The sequence below is a fragment of the Corythoichthys intestinalis genome, chromosome 10 (genome assembly GCF_030265065.1).
Source record: "Corythoichthys intestinalis isolate RoL2023-P3 chromosome 10, ASM3026506v1, whole genome shotgun sequence".
Lineage (NCBI taxonomy): Eukaryota > Metazoa > Chordata > Actinopteri > Syngnathiformes > Syngnathidae > Corythoichthys > Corythoichthys intestinalis.
The window spans coordinates 11,032,695-11,055,324 of NC_080404.1; the positions used below are offsets into that span (position 1 = coordinate 11,032,695).

The 22,630-nt window shown below is 38.1% G+C and overlaps 1 protein-coding gene across 1 annotated transcript in view; it reads right to left on the minus strand.

Moving 5' to 3' along the window:
* eys (eyes shut homolog) overlaps positions 1 to 22,630 on the minus strand; it is a 522,745-nt gene that overhangs the window by 431,247 nt on the left and 68,868 nt on the right. Inside the window, exons 6-8 of the mRNA XM_057847548.1 lie at positions 21,943 to 22,057; positions 15,907 to 16,066; positions 60 to 164 (exon numbers count right to left, since the gene is read on the minus strand). Coding sequence (XP_057703531.1) covers positions 60 to 164; positions 15,907 to 16,066; positions 21,943 to 22,057 — 380 coding nt within the window. The remainder of the gene's footprint in view (positions 1 to 59; positions 165 to 15,906; positions 16,067 to 21,942; positions 22,058 to 22,630) is intronic.

Sequence of the window (22,630 nt, forward strand, 5' to 3'; positions counted from 1 at the left end):
TCATTGCTTGCCACCATTGCTAATAACAATATCTATGCAGCAAGGCATAAACTACATACCTGTGGGACACTGGCATTCATAATATCCCACCAAGTCAAAGCATGTGCCATTGTGCCGGCAGGGGTTGGAGTGACACTCGTTGATATCCGTTTCACAGTGTGTTCCTAGGAAAAGACATTTACAAATATGAAACTAAAAATGCATCTGTATTAGAAAAAAAAAATGTAATTTTTGTAGCTAAAAAATAAATAAGCTGAAATATTGATGATGAAATAAGCTGTTAAATAACTCTCAGTATAGTGACATAAACAAATGAATTGCAAACAAAATTGATTTAATAATTTAATTTAATTAATTTAACTAGTTTATAATTTAATTTAATTATTCTTCTTATAATTTAATAAATTAATTTAATATTGTTGCAAATTTACTGGAAACTGCTTTCCTTAATCAACACTGTGTTTCAACTATGAAATGAAAAAATATCAACATTTATTAAATGCTTTATTAATGTTGTGTTTCAACCATGAAAGGGACACGATATTGTTTACTCAGCGTTGGGTTTCAACCCCAAAGTTTAAGTTTAAAGGCAGCACTGAGGTGTTTGTCTTTTTTTGCAATGTATTAATCATATATTAATCATCTACTTCTTTTTTTGTGTGCACCAAGAGCTGTAATTTTTCATGAAAAGTGTGACACACCCTCGTGTTATTGAGTGTGTGCATCAACTGCTTTTCTCATGTTGATTTGTAGATGTCACTGTTTTTATTTGTTTGAATACTGCTCTGTTATGATAAAAGCAAAAAACAGATTTGATTAACAGATTGTGTGTGGGAAGGGTTGCCTGTCTCTGTGTGTGTCCTACGATTGACTGGAAACTAGTTTAGGGTGTAGTCTGCCTTTTGCCCGAAGTCAGCCGGGATAGGTTCTGGCACCCTGTGACCTTGACAAGGCTAAAGGCTGGTTTATGCTTCTGCGGCGGACCTACGCCGTCAAGGCAGACCCGATTTACGACCCTCTGCCGTAGCCTGACGTGCACCTCCACAAAATCCTGACTACGCTTCACGTCAACGCATGGTGACTGTGATTGGTCCGCTCAGACTGTTATTTCCTGTTCAGCGCGATATCACCTCCATTTACAATCACTCCTGCGCTACACTCATAAATGGACCAAGCCAACGAGAGGATCATCGAAGATTATTTTCAATATTTTGATCCTGAGATATTTTGGCCATCTAATAAGCCACAATTGTTCTCTTTTACTAAAATATACTCTTAGAAACACATAAAATGTTCCCTTGATTTGAAAATCTATAATATTTAATACATGTTTTGACCTACGGCAGGGCCATGTTTTTTGCGCTAAATGGACGCTCGGGGTGATGACGTAGTTTGTCACTGTCATTGGACGAACACTACCGGTGTTCTGCAATTCCTTCTACGTGACGAGACGACCCACATGTCGGTTAAAAGTGTTAGGTACTTATTATTTGTGTTTTTGAGTCTTTTATTGCCTCAATTTATTCCTTATTCTTCATTTCCTCAAAATACTTTTTGCATATGTTTCCCTGTCATCCTTTTAGGTATTGCGTTTTTCTTGTTCTAGCTTTAAAGAAGATTGTTGATCTGTTGACCACATCAGTCACGTAGCATATTTAAACCACCCTTTTTTCATATTACTACGTTTGAGTATTTTCTTAAGGCATATTTAGTATGTTCTGTCTCTATGCATCCAAACAAAACAAGCTGAAAGCGTATGATAGTAGTTTCAGTGTCAAATTTACCTCTTGTAGGACGTTTTGCCGGCGTTGTCTTTTTGGCAGAGCACCAGTTTTGTCATAGTCTCGTCTCGTCTCATCCCATCTTTCCTGTTCATTTTGCTTTTGCAGCTCGTTTTGTGAAATGACGACAGTGCTGTCATGGTCATTAATGTTCCTCTCGGGTTCAAATTGAAAGGGTTGAACATATGACATGTTTATGTAGCTAGAGTCATATTCTGGAAGCCCTGCAGCGTAACCCAGTGATATCACCGCCCTGCGATGTCAACAACAATGGCGACCTACTAGTTAAACTAATCCTACAAATTGTATAAAAACGAAAACATCACAAGGGGTTTAATATGAAATTATTTTAACTCATAATAACGCTTATCTTTTAAGAAACTAAACCCTAAGGTTGACGGGGTGGAGGGATTTTTTTTGTTTGTTTGTTTCAGTACCTATATCAACATTTCAAACCAATATAGCTATAGTGAATGAAAGATTGTGAGCTGTGCTAAGCTAGGTCAGAGCCTATAAGGCATGCATGCAGATTTATTGGTGGATATTTTTTGGAGCTCTCGTAAAGCTCAGGAACAAACTTGTTCTAGTGCTCTGTCAGCAGGGGGTCGGTGAGCTTCCAAAGCAGGCTATTAATTCAAAATGTTCCTCCATCAATAACAGGAGGCACAAAAATATCCCGGCCATGACAGACGCGCTTGCATGTAACAGCAGAATGGCAAAGATTGATATCATCACAGAGTAGATGCTACAGCTCATTATACACAAACTATGCCATCTTTTGCTTGATTTTACACACCTGGGAAATGCATGTAGTTATACTAGTATACGAGTATAAATGTATAACTCATGTAATCACACACTATTGCCATTTTAAGATGCCCTGCTATCAACTGTACAAAGGTAACTTTTTTTGGTAGTATCATTTTGTTTTTATGCAAAAGATCACACAAAGCTTATTTCAACACTTGACGCTATACAAAAGGTGCATTGTGATAGGGTTTACCTCATACAGGCATTGTCTTTACTTGTTTTGCTGTAGGTACAATTTAATAAAGACATTACTGCAATTTCCGCATTATAAGGTGCACCTGACTATAAGCAGCCACCCACCAAATTTGGCACGAAAACGTCATTTTTTCATAAATAAACCGCACTACACTATAAGCAGCAGCTGTCCTCACTGTATTATGGGATATTTACAAAAAAAGACATTAACGGCTAACGCTTTATTTGACACGCGCATCATACGACTGTCATAAAACGGAATGAACCAAAATAAAGCTTTGAACCAATTGCTTCTAAAGCGTCATTGCTTCAAGAAGCTTAATTTAGACATCACTGCTCCCTTGGGGGAAACAGCCAACCTCTGCTGCCACCTGCTGTCAATACTGTTAGTGTCCAACATGCCTCCTACCATGCATTGCAGCGCTACAGATGTAAATAACAATCAAAATTCATGTTCTGTGCTAATTATTTCTTCAGTGACTGTTCCAGTTGCTACTGCTAGTTAACTGCTAATTATGTTATTTGGTATAATATGTTATGTTATTTGACAGTGGTGTCATAAGACTGTCATTTAGAAATAATAATTAGGACATGACAATGTCATGAGCATTAATGAATGCTTATAACAGATGCCATTTAATGTTGTCTGGCTAATTATCTCACTTTTGAATGGATGCAAAAGATCCAAGCTGGACATAAATGGAGTTAGTGACATAATTTGCCGGATGACACTTAATGACATCCGTCATAAGCATTTAGTTATGCCCATGATAGTGTCATGTCATAATTATGTCGGTTTATATTTACGCTGTCAAATAAAGTGTGACCTATTAACCCAAATAAATCAACAAATAAACCACACTAGACTATAAGCTGCAGGATTCAAAATGAAGGCAAAATGTAGCGGCTTATAGTCTGAAAATTACGGGTGTTTTTTTTTTTTTTTTTAAATTTTATTTACAGCCAAATAATATTATAAAAGTAAATTACACATTGCAAAGGTAATGGTACACGAAAAAATGAACCTGTGATTGCTAATTTACATTTTGTGAACAATGCCAGCATAATATATTTCAACAAGTGTTCCAGTATGGACAATAAATCCATGAGAAATAAAACCTCCATACCTGGGCTTGAGCAATACATTCAGAGTTATGATCTATGACAGAGTACAGTGGGGGTTTTCAAGGCAATGCCTGAAATTAAATCGGTCTTTTTATGCTGCATTGCTCAAAAATTGAACCAGGAGAAAAAAAAAATCCCAAGATGATGGGAAATGATGAATTTTATCAGTCACTTAGATGTGCCACCAGTGCAAGAGACAATTTTCCATTACTGAAGTGGGAACAGATTTTAGCAATGAAAAATGATTGAAAAATCTTGTAAATATATAGTGCTATGTAAAGGCTTATCTAACTGATAGGTGAGTTATTCAGGGTTTAATGCTAGATCAGGAAGACGCCGCACAAAGGGAGGGAAAAACAAAAACCTTTAACATTAATACCCAGGGGTTCCGTGTTTTGAAGACATTACACTACCCCGTTTAAAGACAACCTTACAGTTTATGCAGCCATCTGTTGCTCTCCGTGTGGTGTAAATAGGGATGGAAATTGATAGGATTTTTATGATTCCGATAACATTATCAATATTGCTTGAGGATTCGGTTATCTATTCTCTTATTCTCTTATCTTAATTTGGGTAAAAAGAACAATAAACATTTTAAGTGGCATCGAGTTTGTTTAATCAGACGTCACAACATTACAAACTCACAACAAGGTCAAAAGACGCCCAAAGCCTCAATGTTAACTGTGGAATTATGTAAATGTGGCAAATACACAAGAATGTGTAACATTTTACTGACATTTTTTTCTAATAAAATATTTTTTAAATCCTCGTTTTTAAAAGGACATTCGAGCTGATAGCACACAAAAATAATAAAAAAAGATAAATACTCTCAAATAAAACAGAACAGTGCGTAGTGCAAATGTGCAAAATTAACATTTCTTTTGCAGAAAAAAGGAAGCATATGTGATCTTTCTGGACCTATGGTGTCTCCATCAGTGGAGAACACAGACGTTACGTGACATAATTCGTGCTGGTTGGAATTGATAAGAGACTCGGTAGACAAACTGCCAAACGATTCCGTGGAATCTAAACACCAGGATCCGGTTCTCTATAGGAAACGGTTCTCGATTCCCATCCCTATGTGTAAACACACCTCACTCACTCCCACGTGATCGTGTGCGACCTGATCACTGCTGCTGATTGATTGTCAGTATCTCAGTACCCTCCCTAACGTTATACTAGAAACAACAAAGATGACATGTTTCTGAAACCCCTAGGACCTGGCCAAGCACCAGGGAAAAAAGACCACTCAAGAAAGAGAAAGTCACCGGAGGATTTGACGGAAAGCGAAATCCAATATGAAAAGAAAAGGGAGAGAAACTTTCAGCCCCAGTGGAGAGCCCACTTGAATTGGCTAGGCTACAAAATCGAGGTTTACTGTGAGGTGGGCAGATTTATCCTCACATACAGTGGGGCAAATAAGTATTTAGTCAACCGCTAATTGTGCAAGTTCTCCCACTTGAAAATATTAGAGAGGCCTGTAATTGTTAACATGGTTAAACCTCAACCATGAGGGACAGAATGTGTAAAAAAAAAAAAAAAAAATCACATTGTTTGATTTTTAAATAATTTATTTGCAAATCATGGTGGAAAATAAGTATTTGAACAATACCAAAAGTTCATCTCAGTACTATGTACTCAATATTATGTACCCTTTGTTGGCAAGAATGGAGGCTAAACTTTTTATGCAATTCTTCACAAGCTTTTCACACACTGTTGCTGGTATTTTGGCCCATTTCTCCACGCAGATCTCCTCTAGAGCAGTGATGTTTTGGGGCTGTCGTTGGGCAACACGGACTTTCAACTCCCTCCGCAGATTTTCTATGGGGTTGAGACCTGGAGACTGGCTAGGCCACTCCAGGACCTTGAAATGCTTCTTACGAAGCCACTCCTTTGTTGCCCTGGCTGTGTGTTTGGGATCATTGTCATGCTGAAAGACCCAGCACGTCTCATCTTCATCTTCAATGCCCTTGCTGATGGAAGGAGCTTTTCACTCAGAATCTATCGATACATGGCCCCATACATTCTTTCCTTTACACAGATCAGTTGTCCTGGTCCCTTTGCAGAAAAACAGCCCAAAGCATGGTGTTTCCACCTCCAAACTTCACAGTGGGTATGGTGCAATTCAGTATTCTTTTTCCTCCAACAAAGATAACCTGTGTTTCTACCAAAAAGTTCTATTTTGGTTTCATCTGACCATAACACATTCTCCCAGTCCTCTACTGGATCACCCAAATGCTCTCTAGCAAACCACAGACGGGCCTGGACGCGTACTTTCTTCAGCAGGGGGACACGTCTGACAGTGCAGGATTTGAGTCCCTTGCGGCGAATTGTATTACTGATAGTAGCCTTTGTTACTGTAGTCCCAGCTCCCTGTTGGTCATTCACCAGGTCCCCCCGTGTGGTTCTGTGATTTTTGCTCCCCGTTCTTGTTATCATTTTGATGCCACGGGGTGAGGAGGGAGTTGAAAGTCCGTGTTGCCCAACGACAGCCCCAAAACGTCACTGCTCTAGAGGAGATCTGCATGCAGGAATGGGCCAAAATACCAGCAACAGTGTGTGAAAAGCTTGTTAAGCGTTACAGAAAACGTTTGGCCTCCGTTATTGCCAACAAAGGGTACATAACAAAGTATTGAGATGAACTTTTGGTATAGACCAAATACTTATTTTCCACTCTAATTTGCAAATAAATTCTTTAAAAATCAAACAATGTGATTTTCTGTTTTTGTTCCACATTCTTTCTGTCATGGTTGAGGTTTACCCATGTTGACAATTACAGGCCTCTCTAATATTTTCAAGTGGGAGAACTTGCACAATTAGGGGTTGACTAAATACTTATTTGCCCCACTGTATGCAACCAAGTAAATTAGAGAAAAGTTAATGAGTATGAAACCTTTGGTATGAACATGTGATAATTAATCCACATGACTACGGAAAAAATATTTGTATAACGTCGTAATAGCTTGAAAATCGTTAGCCATTATTGCCTTAATCCTCTCTTTGACTTCTAAATTGTTGCCAAGACAACAGAGCCTGGGAAGACTTCCAGAGGGTGGTAATGGGAAGACAGGAAAGCTTCACCCAGGCACGGGCTCTCCCGCGGGCAAACCACTCCCTGGAGCTCCAAAGAAAAAATGTTTTTTGTGTGTGTGTTCGTTTCCCGAAAACAGAAAATATGTGCAAGTGCTTAGCAGAGTCGATTTGGGTTTATTCATTATTCACGAGACAATAACTAGCTGAAAACGTGTCATGAGAGACTAAAACATAACTAGGCCTGCAAGCAGGACTGAACGGGCCCTCGCAATCTAGCGCAACTCGGACGTCATGCAACTCGGACAGTGTGCAGGTCAGGGTGGTGGCAGATCGTCCTCTCTAATCATTTCATTAGAACCTAACGTGCGCGAAAGTTGCCTCTTTACATTCACACACCTAAGAGATAAAAACCCCTATTGGACAGAGGACTACAAAAAAGGAGCGAATAAAGGATCATCACAGCAACAGACAGAGACATGTGGACATGGGCCGTAAAATAAGTATTTTAAAAGGTCTTGAAACTACAATGACCAACCTGAAAAGAACTGGACATATATTTTTAAAAATGAGTGACTTTCTATTGCCACTAGTTGGCGCTGTAGGGTTGATGCAAATGACCCCTACAGGACCCTTCAGACTATGACTCAACAAGCACGATATGTTTGGCGCAGATATTTTGTAGAAGTTATGACTGTTCAAAACTTGTGGTGAGACGAAATGGCTTCAGTCATTTTTACTTCTCCTGTTGGACCCTTCTGCTTCAACCAAACCTCAGTATTTTTCATCAGGCACCTGAACACATGTCTTAAGGCTCCCCTGATGCAGGTTTGAGGTGAATAGATTTTTTTTCCTTGGAGGAGGAGCCTGTTTCGTAAAAAAGGCATTTCCTGTTCCCACTAGGGGGCGCTAGGCCTAATGAGTAATATTTCATTGCACTCGTGTTAAGGGTGGGATGCCGCATATACATGCCAGATATGAAAAAGATTGAATGTTGTTTCAAGGAGCTATTAGTCCTTTACTGAATTTGTCATTTTGCCGAAAAAATGGCCGAGTTTGGCACCACGCCCAGGTCAGACCCATGAATGAAAACGCACCATTTTGAAAAGTTTAGATTTCATATGTCTCCTGAATTGTCTAACCAATTTTTAAGATGATCCAACTGATTCCCTCTGTGACAAGGTTTCAAATGTGCACCCTGTTAATTGATAAAAATTTCACATTCGATCCAAAATACCCGATTTCCTGTTGGGTTTGGAATATGGGTGCAAGAGACTTTTTGGAGCAGTTTTGCACAAGGTATTGACTCCCCAAATTTCATTGCTCTATGTTAAAAAAACCTAATAGGAAACGCCTTTTTGAAAAATTCAAGGGGGCGCCACTGAGCCATTTTGTTACATTTTTTTGTAACGTTGCAAGATTATCGAAATCCACACAAAGCCGCTTGTATGTGCAAAATTTGGTGAGTTTTCGTGCATGTCCAGGCCTCCAAATGTAAACTGTACTAGAAATGGACAGAAATTTCACATTCGATCCAAAATACCCGATTGTCTGTTGGATTTGGAATATGGCTGCAAGAGGCTTTTTTGAGCAGTTAGGCATAAGGTATCTACTCCCCAAATTTCATTGCTCTACGTTGAAAAAACCCAATAGGAAAGGCCTTTTTTAAAACTCCTTTCTGTCGCCACTAGTTGGCACTGTAGAGTTGATGCAAATGACCCCTACAGGACCCTTCAGGGTATGACTCTCAACAAGCATGGGAAGTTTGGCGCAGATATGTTGTATATCTGCTGAGTTATGACTGTTCAAAGTATTTTGCGAGACAAATTGTTGACCATCATTTTCACTTTCATGTTTGGACCCCTCCGCTTCAACGAAACCTCAATATTTTTCATCAGGCACCTGAACACAGGTCTTAAGGCTCCCCTGATGCAGGTTTGAGGTCAACAGATTTTTTTCCCTTGGAGGAGGAACCTGTCTCGTAAAAAAGGCATTTCCTGTTCTCACTAGGGGGCGCTAGGCCTAATGGGTAATATTTTAATGCAGTCGTGTTCAGGCTGGGATACCGCACATACATGGCAGATATGAAAAAGATTGAAAGTTGTGTCAAGGAATTATTAGCCATTTACTGAATTCGGTGTTTTGCCGAAAAAATGGCCGACTTTGGCACCACGCCCAGGTCGGACCCGTGAATAAAAACACACCATTTTAGAAACTTAAGATCTCATATGTCTCCTGAACATTCTCACCAATTTTGAAGATGATACAACTAACTCCCTCGGCGAAAAGGTCTCAAATGTGTACCCTGTAAATCGATAAAAATTTCATATTCGATCCAAAATAACCGATTTCCTGTTGGGTTTGGAATATGGGTGCCAATGCTTTTTTGAAGTGGTTTTAGACAAGGTATAGACTCCCCAAATTTCATTGCTCTACGCTGACAAACCCTAATGTTATAGGCCAATTTTAAAATTTCAAGGGGGCGCCACTGAGCCATTTTGTTACATTTTTTTGCAACGTTGTTAAATTATCGAAATTTACAATTTTCCGCACGTATGTGCAAATTTTGGTGACTTTTCGCGCATGTTCAGGCCTCCAAATTGGCTGTTTTCATTTGCCCTGAAAAAAATAAAATAAAATAAAAATAATCCTTTGCAAAACAATAGGGCCTTCGCACGCCTAGTGCTCGGGCCCTAATAACATGAATGACAGTTTTCGTTTAACGAGACGAAAATGTTCCGTATTTTCCGTCCCATGTTCACAATGTGTGACATTATATGTGTAGTTGTATCATCATAGCAGTGTTTGGTTGTGTCACTCATGTGATGTTCTTTCACACGAAATGTAACTCAAAGCGTTAGCATTGAATTCGCATTCGTATTAGCAATAGTCTATAGTCTAATAGTCAATTTATTTTACATACAGTTTGTGGCGTCCAGGTAGGTACAGTTGTGGTCATAGGTTTACATACACTTGTGAAGAACATAATTTCATGGCTCTCTTGAGTTTCCAGTTATTTCTACAACTCTGATTTTTCTCCGATAGAGTGATTGGAACAAATACTTCTTTGTCACAAAAAACATTCATGAAGTTTGGTTCTTTTATGACTTTATTATGGGTGAACAGAAAAAAGTGATCAAATCTGCTGGGTCAAAAATATACAAGCAGCGCTAATATTTGGTAACATGTCCCTTGGCCATTTTCACTTCAATTAGGCGCTTTTGGTTGCCATCCACAAGCTTCTGGCAAGCTTCTGGTTGAATCTTTGACCACTCCTCTTGACAGAATTGGTGCATTTCATATAAATTTGATGGCTTTCTGACACTGACTTGTTTCTTCAGCATTGTCCACAAGTTCTCAATGGGGTTTAAGTCAGGACTTTGGGAAGGCCATTCAAAAACCTTAATTCTAGCCTGATTTAGCCATTCCATTACCACTTTTGATGTGTGTTTGGGGTCATTGTCCTGTTGGAACACCCAACTGCGCCCAAGACCCAATCTTTGGGCTGATGACGTTAGGTTATCTTGAAGAATTTGAAGGTAATCCTCCTTCTTCATTATCCCATTTACTGTCTGTAAAGCACCAGTTCCATTGGTAGCAAAACAGCCCCAGAGCATAATACTACCACCACCGTGCTTTACGGTAGACATGGTGTACTTGGGGTTAAAGGCCTCACCTTTTCTCCTCCAAACATATTGCTGGGCATTGTGGCCAAACAGCTCAATTTTTGTTTCGTCTGACCACAGAACTTTCCTCCAGAAGGTCTTATCTTTGTCCATGTGATCAGTAGCAAACTTCAGTCGAGCCTTAAGGTGCCGCTTTTGGAGCAAGGGCTTCCTTCTTGCACGGCAGCCTCTCAGTCCATGGAGATGCAAAACACGCTTGACTGTGGACACTGACACCTGTGTTTCAGCAGCTTCTAATTCATGGCAGTTCTGCTTTTTGGTGATTCTCGGTTGAATCTTCACTCTCCTGACCAATTTTCTCTCAGCAGCAGGTGATAGCTTGCGTTTTCTTCCTGATCGTGGCAGTGACAAAACAGTGCCATGCACTTTATACTTACAAACAATTGTTTGCACTGTTGCTCTTGGGACCTGCAGCTGCTTTGAAATGGCTCCAAGTGACTTTCCTGACTTGTTCAAGTCAATGATTCGCTTTTTTCAGACCCATGTATGTATATTTTTGACCCAGCAGATTTGATCACTTTTTCTGTTAACCCATAATAAAGTCATAAAAGAACCAAACTTCATGAAAGTCTTTTGTGACAAAGAAGTATCCGTTCCAATCACTCTATTGGAGAAAAATCAGAGTTGTAGAAATAACTGGAAACTCAAGAGAGCCATGACATTATGTTCTTCACAAGTGTATGTAAACTTTTGACCACAACTGTATGATTAGTTGAAAATAATGTACTGTTTTCCTTCTGAGTGTGTGTATTATCACGTGATAGATTATAGATGCTACAATATGTGCTCATCCATCAATGTTCATGCAAAATAGTTGGAAACCTTTTTTTTTTTTTTTTTTTTTTGGGAGGGGAGTCGACTAATGGCCAAAAGATCTTGAAAGGTGGGCAATAGACTAAAGAGTAGTTCCTTTAGTTAAAATGTTCCTCCACTAAGGTTGTCGCTATTGTTGCCCAATACTTCTACCCAAGGTAGGTAACGATCCCTCCTCATTAGTCATTCTATCTCATGTCGTTATTTTTGTTTTATTATTATTTTAAGTGGTTAACTTATTTTAATATTGGTATGACCATTTAAAATGCCACTCCAAAAAATCTAAAACTAATTTTTATACATTATTTATATTAAATGGGAACACTTTGAACATCTACATTTTGGAAAATCCACCGTTCCACCATTTTAGAACAGACTTGTTTATCTTACTTATGTTTACTTCCACTGTAAGTAAAATATAGTAACACAAAATTCACAAAGCAAACTAGCCTGTGACAATTATGCTGACCTATTTATCATGTTGGCCAGCTAAGGTGATTTATGCCTTTGAAATATTTCAATCTGTGCCATTTTTTTTCCTCAACTGTGTTTTCTATCTCTTTAGTAAGGTTAGAGGTAAAAAGTCAGTGGCAGAAAAGACCTTGAGCTGGTAGCAATTCCGCTTCTCTGGGCACTTAATCACTTTGTTGCGAACGTGGCAGCAGGAAACTAAACCTCTACAAAACTGTTGACCTTAGTATGATATATACACATATATATACACATTACTAGAGGTCACAGACACTTCCTAAATAGGTTGATGCGTCCTCCACATGTTCTGTCTCAACCTTTAGCGTTATTTAAGTCATGGCAAGATACAATTGAATACAAGTACAGGTCATTGCAGGGCTTCTTGTGGGACTTTTAATCAGCCTTCCTCTGAATTTTATTTATTTATTTTTATTTATTTTAAGTCTCCTATATTAGTATTGAAGTGTAATTTTAAGGTTATTTTCTTCTCAGATTGTTTGTGTGCAAGTTCCTGTCAACAGATTTACTTGTACTTTTTTTTTTTTTTTTAATCAATATTTGCAATTTAGATAAGTACAGTATATGCGAGGTTTAAAACAATTTTCATCTTTTTTCGTTATCCAATTATAAGTCATGCCAGCTCGTTGTGTCATCTGTCCAGGCATGTAATGTCAACATGTCGACTTTACGTAAATAGTCTTTTGTATTAAAGCAGTGCTTCTCATTTATTTTGTTACGCCCCACTCCAGGAAAAAAATAAATGTTTTGTACCCCCCCCCCCAACTTTTTGCCGCCACTGTAAATAGTATCATTTGTCTATAAAATTTTAATTATTATAAGTACACCTCTGCATAACATTGTGCCCGTTTTAATATTAAAGAAGAAAAAAAGTAATATAGATCAACCTACAATAAAGTATAACTTTATTAATATAGTTTTGTCTGTAACAGACAAGACTTAAAGCGCATCACTTTGCCTGAATTAAAAAAAAAAAAAAAAAAAAAAACACACTCAGGGCACATTTTTTAACTATTTGATACTTAAAAAAAATAAATAAATAACATCAATAAACGTTAATAAGTTGAAATTAATTAGCAACATTAACTCAGAGCACAATATGCCAAACCAAAATTAATAAAACAAAACATGAGTGTCATTGGAAACAGTGACATTTATTTATTTATTTATTTATTTTTGCAGCACTTGTATCGTATCGCATCATGTCTAATGCTGCAGACAGTATCAGTTCCTCTGCTATGATAAGACGAACGTTGGCAATATTCAGCACGTTTTCGCTTAAAAATTTTCAACCGGCTTATCAATGTGAATGGAGTCTATCGTCTTTAAGTGAAGTCTTCATTGATTTCACTTCATACTGTCCGCTGCCAACATTTTTGAAAACAGTAAACATACCGGTCTTTCCTTGTCTCCCACTGTATCAAAAGTGAGCCAAACTATGTATGCTTGTCATATTTCCTCATCTTAGCTTTCAGGAGACTTCATAGATCCTGCTCTTTGCTGTGTGCTCTTGTTTAATGCAAAAATACTGTGTACATTCTAAAAATGAGAGCGCCACTGCCAACCACCGAGTGGATGTGCAATTACGTGTCATTCTAGCACAGCTAAAAAGTAGGTTCGGCGAGGACACATGCGCACAACACTAGGTAACTTTTCAGTTATGATCGATTTTAGCGGCGCAGGTGGACAAAAGAGGTAGTGTTTTGCCTTCGGGAGACTGCGCTTCCAATGAGGACCAGCGCAGCCCATCCCTCCTCCCGCAGTAGTAAAGGAGACATCGTCACCCCCCCCCGGGATCCAGGGTGATCCCCTGGGCCACCCGCACTCCCATCAACCGGCCTTCAGGGATGGGAAGAGGGGATGCACCACCACAGGAATGCTCGTCCACAGGAACCACCAGTAGCTGGGCGGGAGAAATGGCAGGGCCCCGATCAACGCCCACCCCAGACCACCCACCGGCGCAACCGCCCACCCCTCCCCCCGCCGCCCGAGCACCCACCCCGAACAGGCGTTACGCCAAGCGCCGGAGACCAGGGGATGTCCACCCCACCAGCAAGGGACAACAAGCCCCACCCAAGGGCCCACAGCCCGGAGAGACGGACAGGGCCGGAGACAGACCAAAGGGACGGAGGCGTGACCCTCCCAAACCACCCCTAGGCCAGGAGGGGTGCGCAGAATGACACCAGGGAGCACTCTGCCGCCTCTGTAAATAGGATCATTTGTCTATAGAATTATTATTATTATATTATTATTATTATAAGTATCTCTGTGTATAATTGTCCTTTTTAACATTAAAGAAAAAAATAGAGGAATATAGATCCATTTACAATAGATCCATTTACAAAAGTATAACTTTATGAACATTATTTTGTTTGTAACAGAAAACACCTAAAGCACATTAAGTTACCCGAATTAAAAAGAAAAAAAAAAGAAAAGTCACATCCAACCTGTAAAATTATACTCAAGGTGCATGTTTTGACCATTTGATCCTGAAAAATAAAATTTAATAAAATCAATAAATAATAATCGATTCAAATTAATTAGCAACATTAAATCATGAGGACAATATGTCAAACAATTTGACCGAAAAACAAATATTAAGAGAACAAAAACAACAGTGTCATTGGACAGAGGGACAGTTTTTATTTTTGCTGCAGGCAGTATCAGCTCCTTTGCTATGGTATGGGGTTGTTTTGCACTGAGAAACTTGGTTTGCCACCTTATATGATGCTAACAGTGCTCGCTGGTTTACTGATGTAACACTGACAGAGTGGGATGATTGTTGGCAATATTTGGCACGTTTTCGCTGAAAAAAAAAAAAAAAAAGTCAAGCGGCTAATCAATTTGATTGGGGTCTAATGTCTTTAAGTGACGTCTTAATTTATTTGGCTTCCTGCTGTCCGCTGCAAACATTTTTAGATATAGTAAACAGACTGGTCCTCTTTCACTGTATAAAAGTCAAAGCCAAATGCCAGCGAGTGAAAGACAGGCCAATATTTATCCTTGAGTGACCTTTTATCCTGGTATCCTCCGTTTTTTTCTTTTTTTATTGTTCCTCGCACAAATTTTTTCATCTCTTTTGTTGCTCTGCCAGATTTGCAATATTTGCACAAAAGCGTTCGTATCGACGTCCGTCTTTATGACGCATAGGGAAAGGGAGAAGTGGCGTATGCTGAAGCAGTCAGCACATTTGTAGTTTTTTTGTGTGGGAGGGTTCTTGCCATCCTCCTCAAAGTTAATTAGTGCCGCTGAAAGCGATACAGAACCCCTAAGGCCATAACAGAGTAGTCATACAACTAGCTGTCAGTTAACATATCACAAATGTTATGAAAATATTTTGTAAAGGTTGAAAAGTAAACTAGTGTTGCTTTGAATCAAACATAAAATGCAAAATAAATAGATAAAATGAACATCAACATTGACTTAATTACTTGATTTTTGCTCTCAGCGTTGTCTTACTGACTAGGTTAGCCAGAAATGGCTGAGTATTTATTTTTCGAAGAAATTAAAGCTGCATTCTTTAACTTATTTATAAAGCTAATAATTGGTAAGGCATGCAGTATGAGCTGACAAAGCCAATCCAATGACATGATGCCCTTTCATTTGGATGAATTCGCGCACAGGCTTGAATGACATTCTAAGAATGGTTTGTGATTTTGTTTTCATTACCAACAAGAATATGAAAGCAATACTCAGGCATTCCGTAGATAATGCTGTTTTAAAGTATCTGTCTCACTGTGTGCAAATATCTACTGTCAATGCTACAAAACAAGTGACATATGAGATTACAAATTAAAGGCTAGAATTAGCATAACCACTTTATGTACTAAATGCAATTTTGTATTTGAGGAATTAAAAATATTCAGTGACATTTTATGTTGCAAAGTTTTCAAGATTTGACCTACTTCTATTAGCTGCTATCTCATTTCCTTCATTTAAATACATATGCTACTTTTGTGTGAACAGAGTTGTCTCACCTGCAAATCCATCTGGACATTTGCACATGTACTGTGGAGGGGACGTCACCTGGCTTGTTGTAATACACGTGGCTCCATTCAAGCAGCTGTTGGTTTTTACAAGGCATGCATCGCTTACGTACTGACAAAACTCTCCCGTCCATCCAGGTTTACAGATACACTGCAGCAAAACAACGGTGTGAGTAAATTTGACAAGATGCACTACTCATCAATCTCATTTTACTATTCAACTTTAGATTTGAGCTCAGTGGTGGCTCGCAGGCTTATTATCTGCAGAGAACTAGGGAATTACGACTATGGAAGTGGGGTGTAAATTTAGGTGTAAATTTAAGAATAAAAGATGACAGTTTGTTTCCATGGCAGCAATAACAATGATATTATGGTATAATTTGAGTCATCATGTCAGAAATTATACATCGAAGAAGATGACACAAAAAGAGGACTTGAAGAAACATAGTATTCTCAAATGCTTACAATACTTTACTATACATTAAAGTTGCACCGATACCGATACCAGTATCGGCAGGGGGTGCCGATCCAGCCCGAATTGGTGGTATCGGTATCGACGAGTACCAACATTTAGGGCGCCGATACCATCTACTGGCATCACTTGAACGCAAATGTACTGTCCTCCCCACGTGAGCTAACTTCCCAAATCCCAATGCATGACATCTGTATGTCTTTGTCTCGAAATTACCAAACGAAATTAACTCGTCTTCAATTTTAAGGATGACTACAACGCATATCCGCGATGTTACGCTGCTCATCTAACATAGCATTCACAAACGATTAGCATGCGTAAGCTAACGCCTGCTATTATAGCGCCGATGGGATCAAAAAGGTTAAAACCGTGGGAGACTAAGCAAACTCATGGTTTCATGATGAACAATGAGTGGCAAATTAAGAGCGCCATACTTCAAACTCGTCCTGTTTATGAAAGTCGATTGTCATATGTGTTGTGCAGTAATGAGCAGAAGTGACTTCTGTGGGCAGACAACACTCAAGCGGCGTAGCGCGTACACTAGATATCATCAAATAGCAACCTAGATGTGCTAAATTAGATCCCATACCAACCCCCGCGCGCACACACTAGATATCATCAAATAGCAACCTAGATGTGATACATTAGATCCCATGCCATTCACTGCGTGAGCCCTGAGCGACGCGTAGTCCATATACTACATTGATGAATTAGAAACCACCATGATTGAATGGAAGTTAAGCAGGCGAAATCAATCCATATCAGTGACTATAGATAATGCTGCAAATACTGTTTATTCAGTACATGTTACAGATGGACTCGGACCACAAATAGGATGTTTTGCTTGTATGGTAAATATAGCTGCTAAGAGAGCTGCAGCAATCAACAGTGTGCCCCACTTTACAAACAGTAAAGGTTGTTCTGAGCACTTATATACAAAATTTCTTCAGATCAGTAAGAAGTAAGCACATAAATATTATGCACTAAAATGCTTGTTTATATGATGTTATTTTTGCTTGTTAGCAAATAAAAAAAAATAATAATAGTTGTATTTTCTGTTTCAGAGCATTAAATTTATTGAATTGTATCGAAAATCGTACGAACCATGACTTAACTGTATCGTTGCATCCCTTATACGTACATATACACACACACACGTTTTTTTTTGTGTGTTTTTTTTGCTAACAGAGTGGTATCGGAATGGTATCGGTATCGGCCGATACTGCACAGCCAGGTATCTGTATCGGTATCTGGCCCAAAAAATGGTATTGGTGCAACACTACTATATATATCCAATTAACAGTAATTTCACACAAACCTTATGATGTTATCAAGGCACTGTACAGTCTATTTCCATTAGAATCTGCATATTTGATCGTTTTTCTCTAACTGAATATGTTGCCACTCGATTTTAATTAGTGTGCTGTGGAGTCAGTTCAGTGAAATCGGACCACAATTTCTGGTGCTAATGCGTCATTATAGTTTCCTAAGGGATAATGTAGCCCCAAAATGAGTTACTGTGCCTGAGTTACCCCCTGCAGTAATGCATTTTTGTGTCAAATCCTACAGTATATATACCTAAATTAGAATACAAAAAAATGGTCAGTCATTTGCATTACGGCAGGGGCATCACTAGGTTTTAAAAACATGGGGGACTTAGCCCCCAGATAATGACCAGGATGTAAGTGAACGTAGCGTACAAGCTGCAAAACTTCACAAACAGCTAGCAAAGACTGAAAATGTATTCATCATTATTATTATTATTATTATTATTATTATTGTGTTGTTTAGGTCTATTTTTTAATACAGTAGAACAACAGAAAAAAATAGCTACAATTGCAAGCTACTACGTAGACGTCATCAAAGAATGACGTCTGTTTTAAGGGTGGCAAATTAATCTCTCTGCTCTGACTCCTACAGGTCAATAAAGGTGGTGGAGTGATTATTATTTGTGTATTATTATGACTATCCACTGATGATAATCATATGTGAATGAGGTCAGTTCTTGTACTCATCTATACATAAAGTGAGAAACACAGCTGATCATCCAGAAAGAAGTCACCCCAAAGGTAGTGGTAAAAAGAGTGCACACTTAACTCTATAAACAACGAGGACCTTCATAATGCATTTCAGACTAACTAGCTAGTAGCAGCTAAGTAGCAGCGTTATTTTAGAGCTGGGATGTAACTTTTGACCGCAAAACAACAAAGGTAAGACATGCGCAGAGATTGTCTGTAGTCTGCAAACCTGTTTTTTATTTGTCAAACACGGAGCATTTGGTTTATTAATTACATCGGACTTTCTGCTGTTAGCTCGGAGCTGGACCTAATTAACTATTACTACCAGCAGTGATAAATTTACAGTGGTACCTATACACACGAAGTTAATTCATTCCAGGACCTTGTTTGTAAATTGAAATGGTCGTATGTCAAGCAAGATTTTCCCATTAGAATACATTATAATTCCATTAATTCTTTCCACAGCCCGAAAACCTGCACTAAATTCTTAATAAATACTGCTGTTGCTATTGCAAATAGCAATTACAAAGAGCAAAAGAAATACATTATGAATGAAAATTGGAATAATGATATAGTAGTAATACTAATAATAATACCTGTAATAATGTAACAAATTGGGTTCTAATGTGACAGTCGTATTTTGTGTGGTATACCTGAACGCAACGCGGGGCTGACGGCAGAGTGAGTGAGTGAGTGCAGTTCACTCCTTTCACTTTTAACGTCCTTTTGTTGTGTTGCACAAGTTCTGAAATAAATGATTAAAAACCTGAATACCTGGCGATCTCTTTGGCAATGGTTGTCACCTTTACTTATAAAGACTGGCAAACGGAGGTCGGAGGAGTATTGTCAAGCAGTTCACGGATGCACAACCTACTCTCATATTTTTCCATTGGTAAGCCTCACCTTTTTTCTTTTTTTACCACCTGCTTTAACATTCTTGGAGGCCATGTTGATTTCTCTCACAAGAAAATCCGCCGTGTGGGTGTCTTGCGGGAAAACAATAAAATTGCAACGCTGTCATAAATCGTCGTATTTCGAGCATTATGTCGGATGTAGAAACAAATGGTGAGTCAAATTTTTCATCAGATGTCGAAAATATCGTGTGTCGAAGCGATTGTATGTCAAAGTACCACTGTACTCACTTTCTTGGAAAACCTTCTTATGTCCATCCTTCATCCATCTACTCACGCTCTGCTCTAACCAGAAAGCTGTCAAAATCAGTCAACTCCCCTTTCATTCAACCAAATTGTAAAAACATGCCCCTTCACATACTCAGTAACGGTAATGGACTGGATTTTCAGTGATGTGGGCGTTCTCTATATGAACAAATGGAATGGATTGGCTAAGGGGTTTTCTACCTGACTTTATGAAGTGAGGGGAAACTGACAGTTTTATGATCATATTTAAGTTAATAACCATAGGTTATATGATTATTGATTTAAAATAATATTCTGGAAACTTCATAGTGAATATGTCAGCATTTGTTATGTTTTATTTATTTATTTATTTATTTATTTTTATTATTATTATTAATTTTTTTTTTTTTTTTTTTATAAAACAAGACCAAATTATTTAGGGGGGCTTCAGCCCCCCTAAAAAAGGCCTGGCGACGCCACTGCATAACGGTAATTTTACATTCCATCAAAGTACTGTGTACAAATACACTCCAGTGCCAAAGATATTTTCTTACCTACCGTGAATCACTTTCAAGAATTTAAGTGATGTCCCATTCTCAGAAGGCTTTTCATAAGGCTTGGGTGTTGTATATTGGACTTTTTGACAATTTACTTATAAGCACATTTATGAAGTCGAGCACTGATTTTGATGACAAGCCCTTTTTCTACATCCATGCATAGACTTCAAAACTTGTTTACGTTTTTTTTTCATGTTTTTAACCAATAATCTAGACTGTTTTACGTCCATATTTATGATGAATTTGGGGATTTGAGCATATATTCACAAGAATTTTCGCCAGAAAAGCTGTTTACGTCAGGCGGCCGCTAGCCTCATTCGCTAACAGAGTAGCATTGTACATCAACATTTTCACGTAAAATAAATGCTAAACGCACGTTTATTTTCGCTTTTAACCTAGAAGTGAGACTGTTTTACGGCCAAATCTATGAAGAATTCGGGGATTTGAGCATCTATTCACATGAATTTTCGCCAGAAAGCTGTTTACATCAGGCGGCCGCTAGCCTCCTTCGCTAACAGAGTAGCATTGTACTTCCACATATTTACGTAAAATAAACGCTAACTGCACGGTTTCTTTGCTTTTAACCAATAATTTAGACTGTTTTACATCCAAATCTATGAAGAATTCGGGGATTTAAGCATCTATTCACATGAATTTTCGTCAGAAAGCTGTTTACATTAGGCGGCCGCTAGCCTCATTCGCTAACAGAGAAGCTTTGTACTTCGACATATTTACGTAAAATAAATGCTAACTGCACGGTTTCTGTGCTTTTAACCAAGAATCGAGACTGTTATATGTCCATATCTGTGAAGAATTCTCGGATTTAAATATTTATTCACAAGAATTTTCACCAGAAAAGCTCTGTTTACGTCAGGCGGCCGCTAGCCTCATTCACTACAACTATCTAATTATACAACTGTATAATGACAATAAAGGGCTATTCTATTCTATAATAAGTTGTGATTGCATACAGAATTCATTAATAATCTATTTTGAAAGTATTTATAAATAATTCTACATGTGTTCCACAAGTATTAAGTTTCTGATGTGAAAATTTAGTGATTTAATAGCTGTTGAAAAAAAGTTGATTTGCTATTATGGGCAAAAACTTAATTTGTAAAATATTGCTATTGATCCTGAAAATATAGGAATTTTATGGCAATTTTAAGTGTTGTTATACCAAAATTACTGTTCAAACGTTTGGGGTCGCTTAGACCCCTATCATTTGAATGGTGGTGTTTGGGAAAAAAAAAAAAAAAAAAAAAAAAAAAAGAGATTTTATAAGGGAACGACTTTGAATTTTTTGATGCCGCTGCTCATGAAGACTCATACTGTATACTGTATGGCTAAGGTGCCTGTTTTGGTTTTAGGTCGGTAGCAGCTTTGGTTTTGAAAATATTTGACTTGAAGTTTTTAAAAATAGGCCCCCTACGGATCAGCCCTGTGCCCTGTTACATGTCAATATATTGTGAAGTCAATGATCCATGTTGGACTTTATCCCAAAAGTGTTCAACGGAGTTTAAGTGCTACAATAGGCGGAGATACACAACATTATAGCATCTTGCACCAACTAATCACAGTAGGCTTTTTTTTTTGCAAGCAGCACATGACACTCAGATGTGGTTTTTGGATGTTCAAAGCTAAAGACACTAAGGACATCTTTATTTAACATTCCATATTCCACTGAAAATTTACAATGTGAACAGCTAATTTGAAGCATCTGTCACGATCAAACTAATCAATGTCGTATTAGAGGAGATCACATGATTCTTCCAGGTGCAACATGAGACATATTTCTGGGGCCTCTGAGTATTTGATTATGACAGAGATATTGAATTACTCACCTGATATCCGGCAATTACACTCAAACACAATCCCTCATTTAGACAGTTGATATTGAGCACAAGGCAGTAGTCATTTACTTCTTCACAGTTCTTCCCTGAAAAGCCACGCAGACATCTGTTGAGGGGAGGTGAGTGTCATAAAATCATTTCACCTCAAGCCTCGGGCGCTAACAAGCTGTATTTTCACAAAATGTCTGGACTCATACATTTCTATTTTCTGGCAGAGATTGAAAAGTTTGTTAAATATTCCTCCTCTAGAAAGATAACAATTGGACTTAAAGGTAAAATAAAGGTTAAGTTAAGAAAGTAAAAAACAAGTGAAACATGAAATAAATCTGACACATCCACATAATTTCTCTACTGCTTATTCTGTTCAAGGGCATGGGTAGCTTGAGCCTATCTGAATCAAATTTGGGTTATGCAGATTCAGTGGTGGATGATGTACTCACTTTTTTTTACTTAAATAATTTTTTGCATCTTTATATTTAATTAAGTAAAAATACCTAAAATACCTAATATCTAAGAAAAAAAATACAAGTAAAAGATAAAAATACAAATAAAAAGTAACACACTTACACTCCCGTTCAAAGGTTTGGGGTCTACCCAAACTTTTGAACCATAGTGTGCATAATGAATAATCCCATATGATACACTTAATCCAAAAACTCCATGTAGCATGTATCAAGAC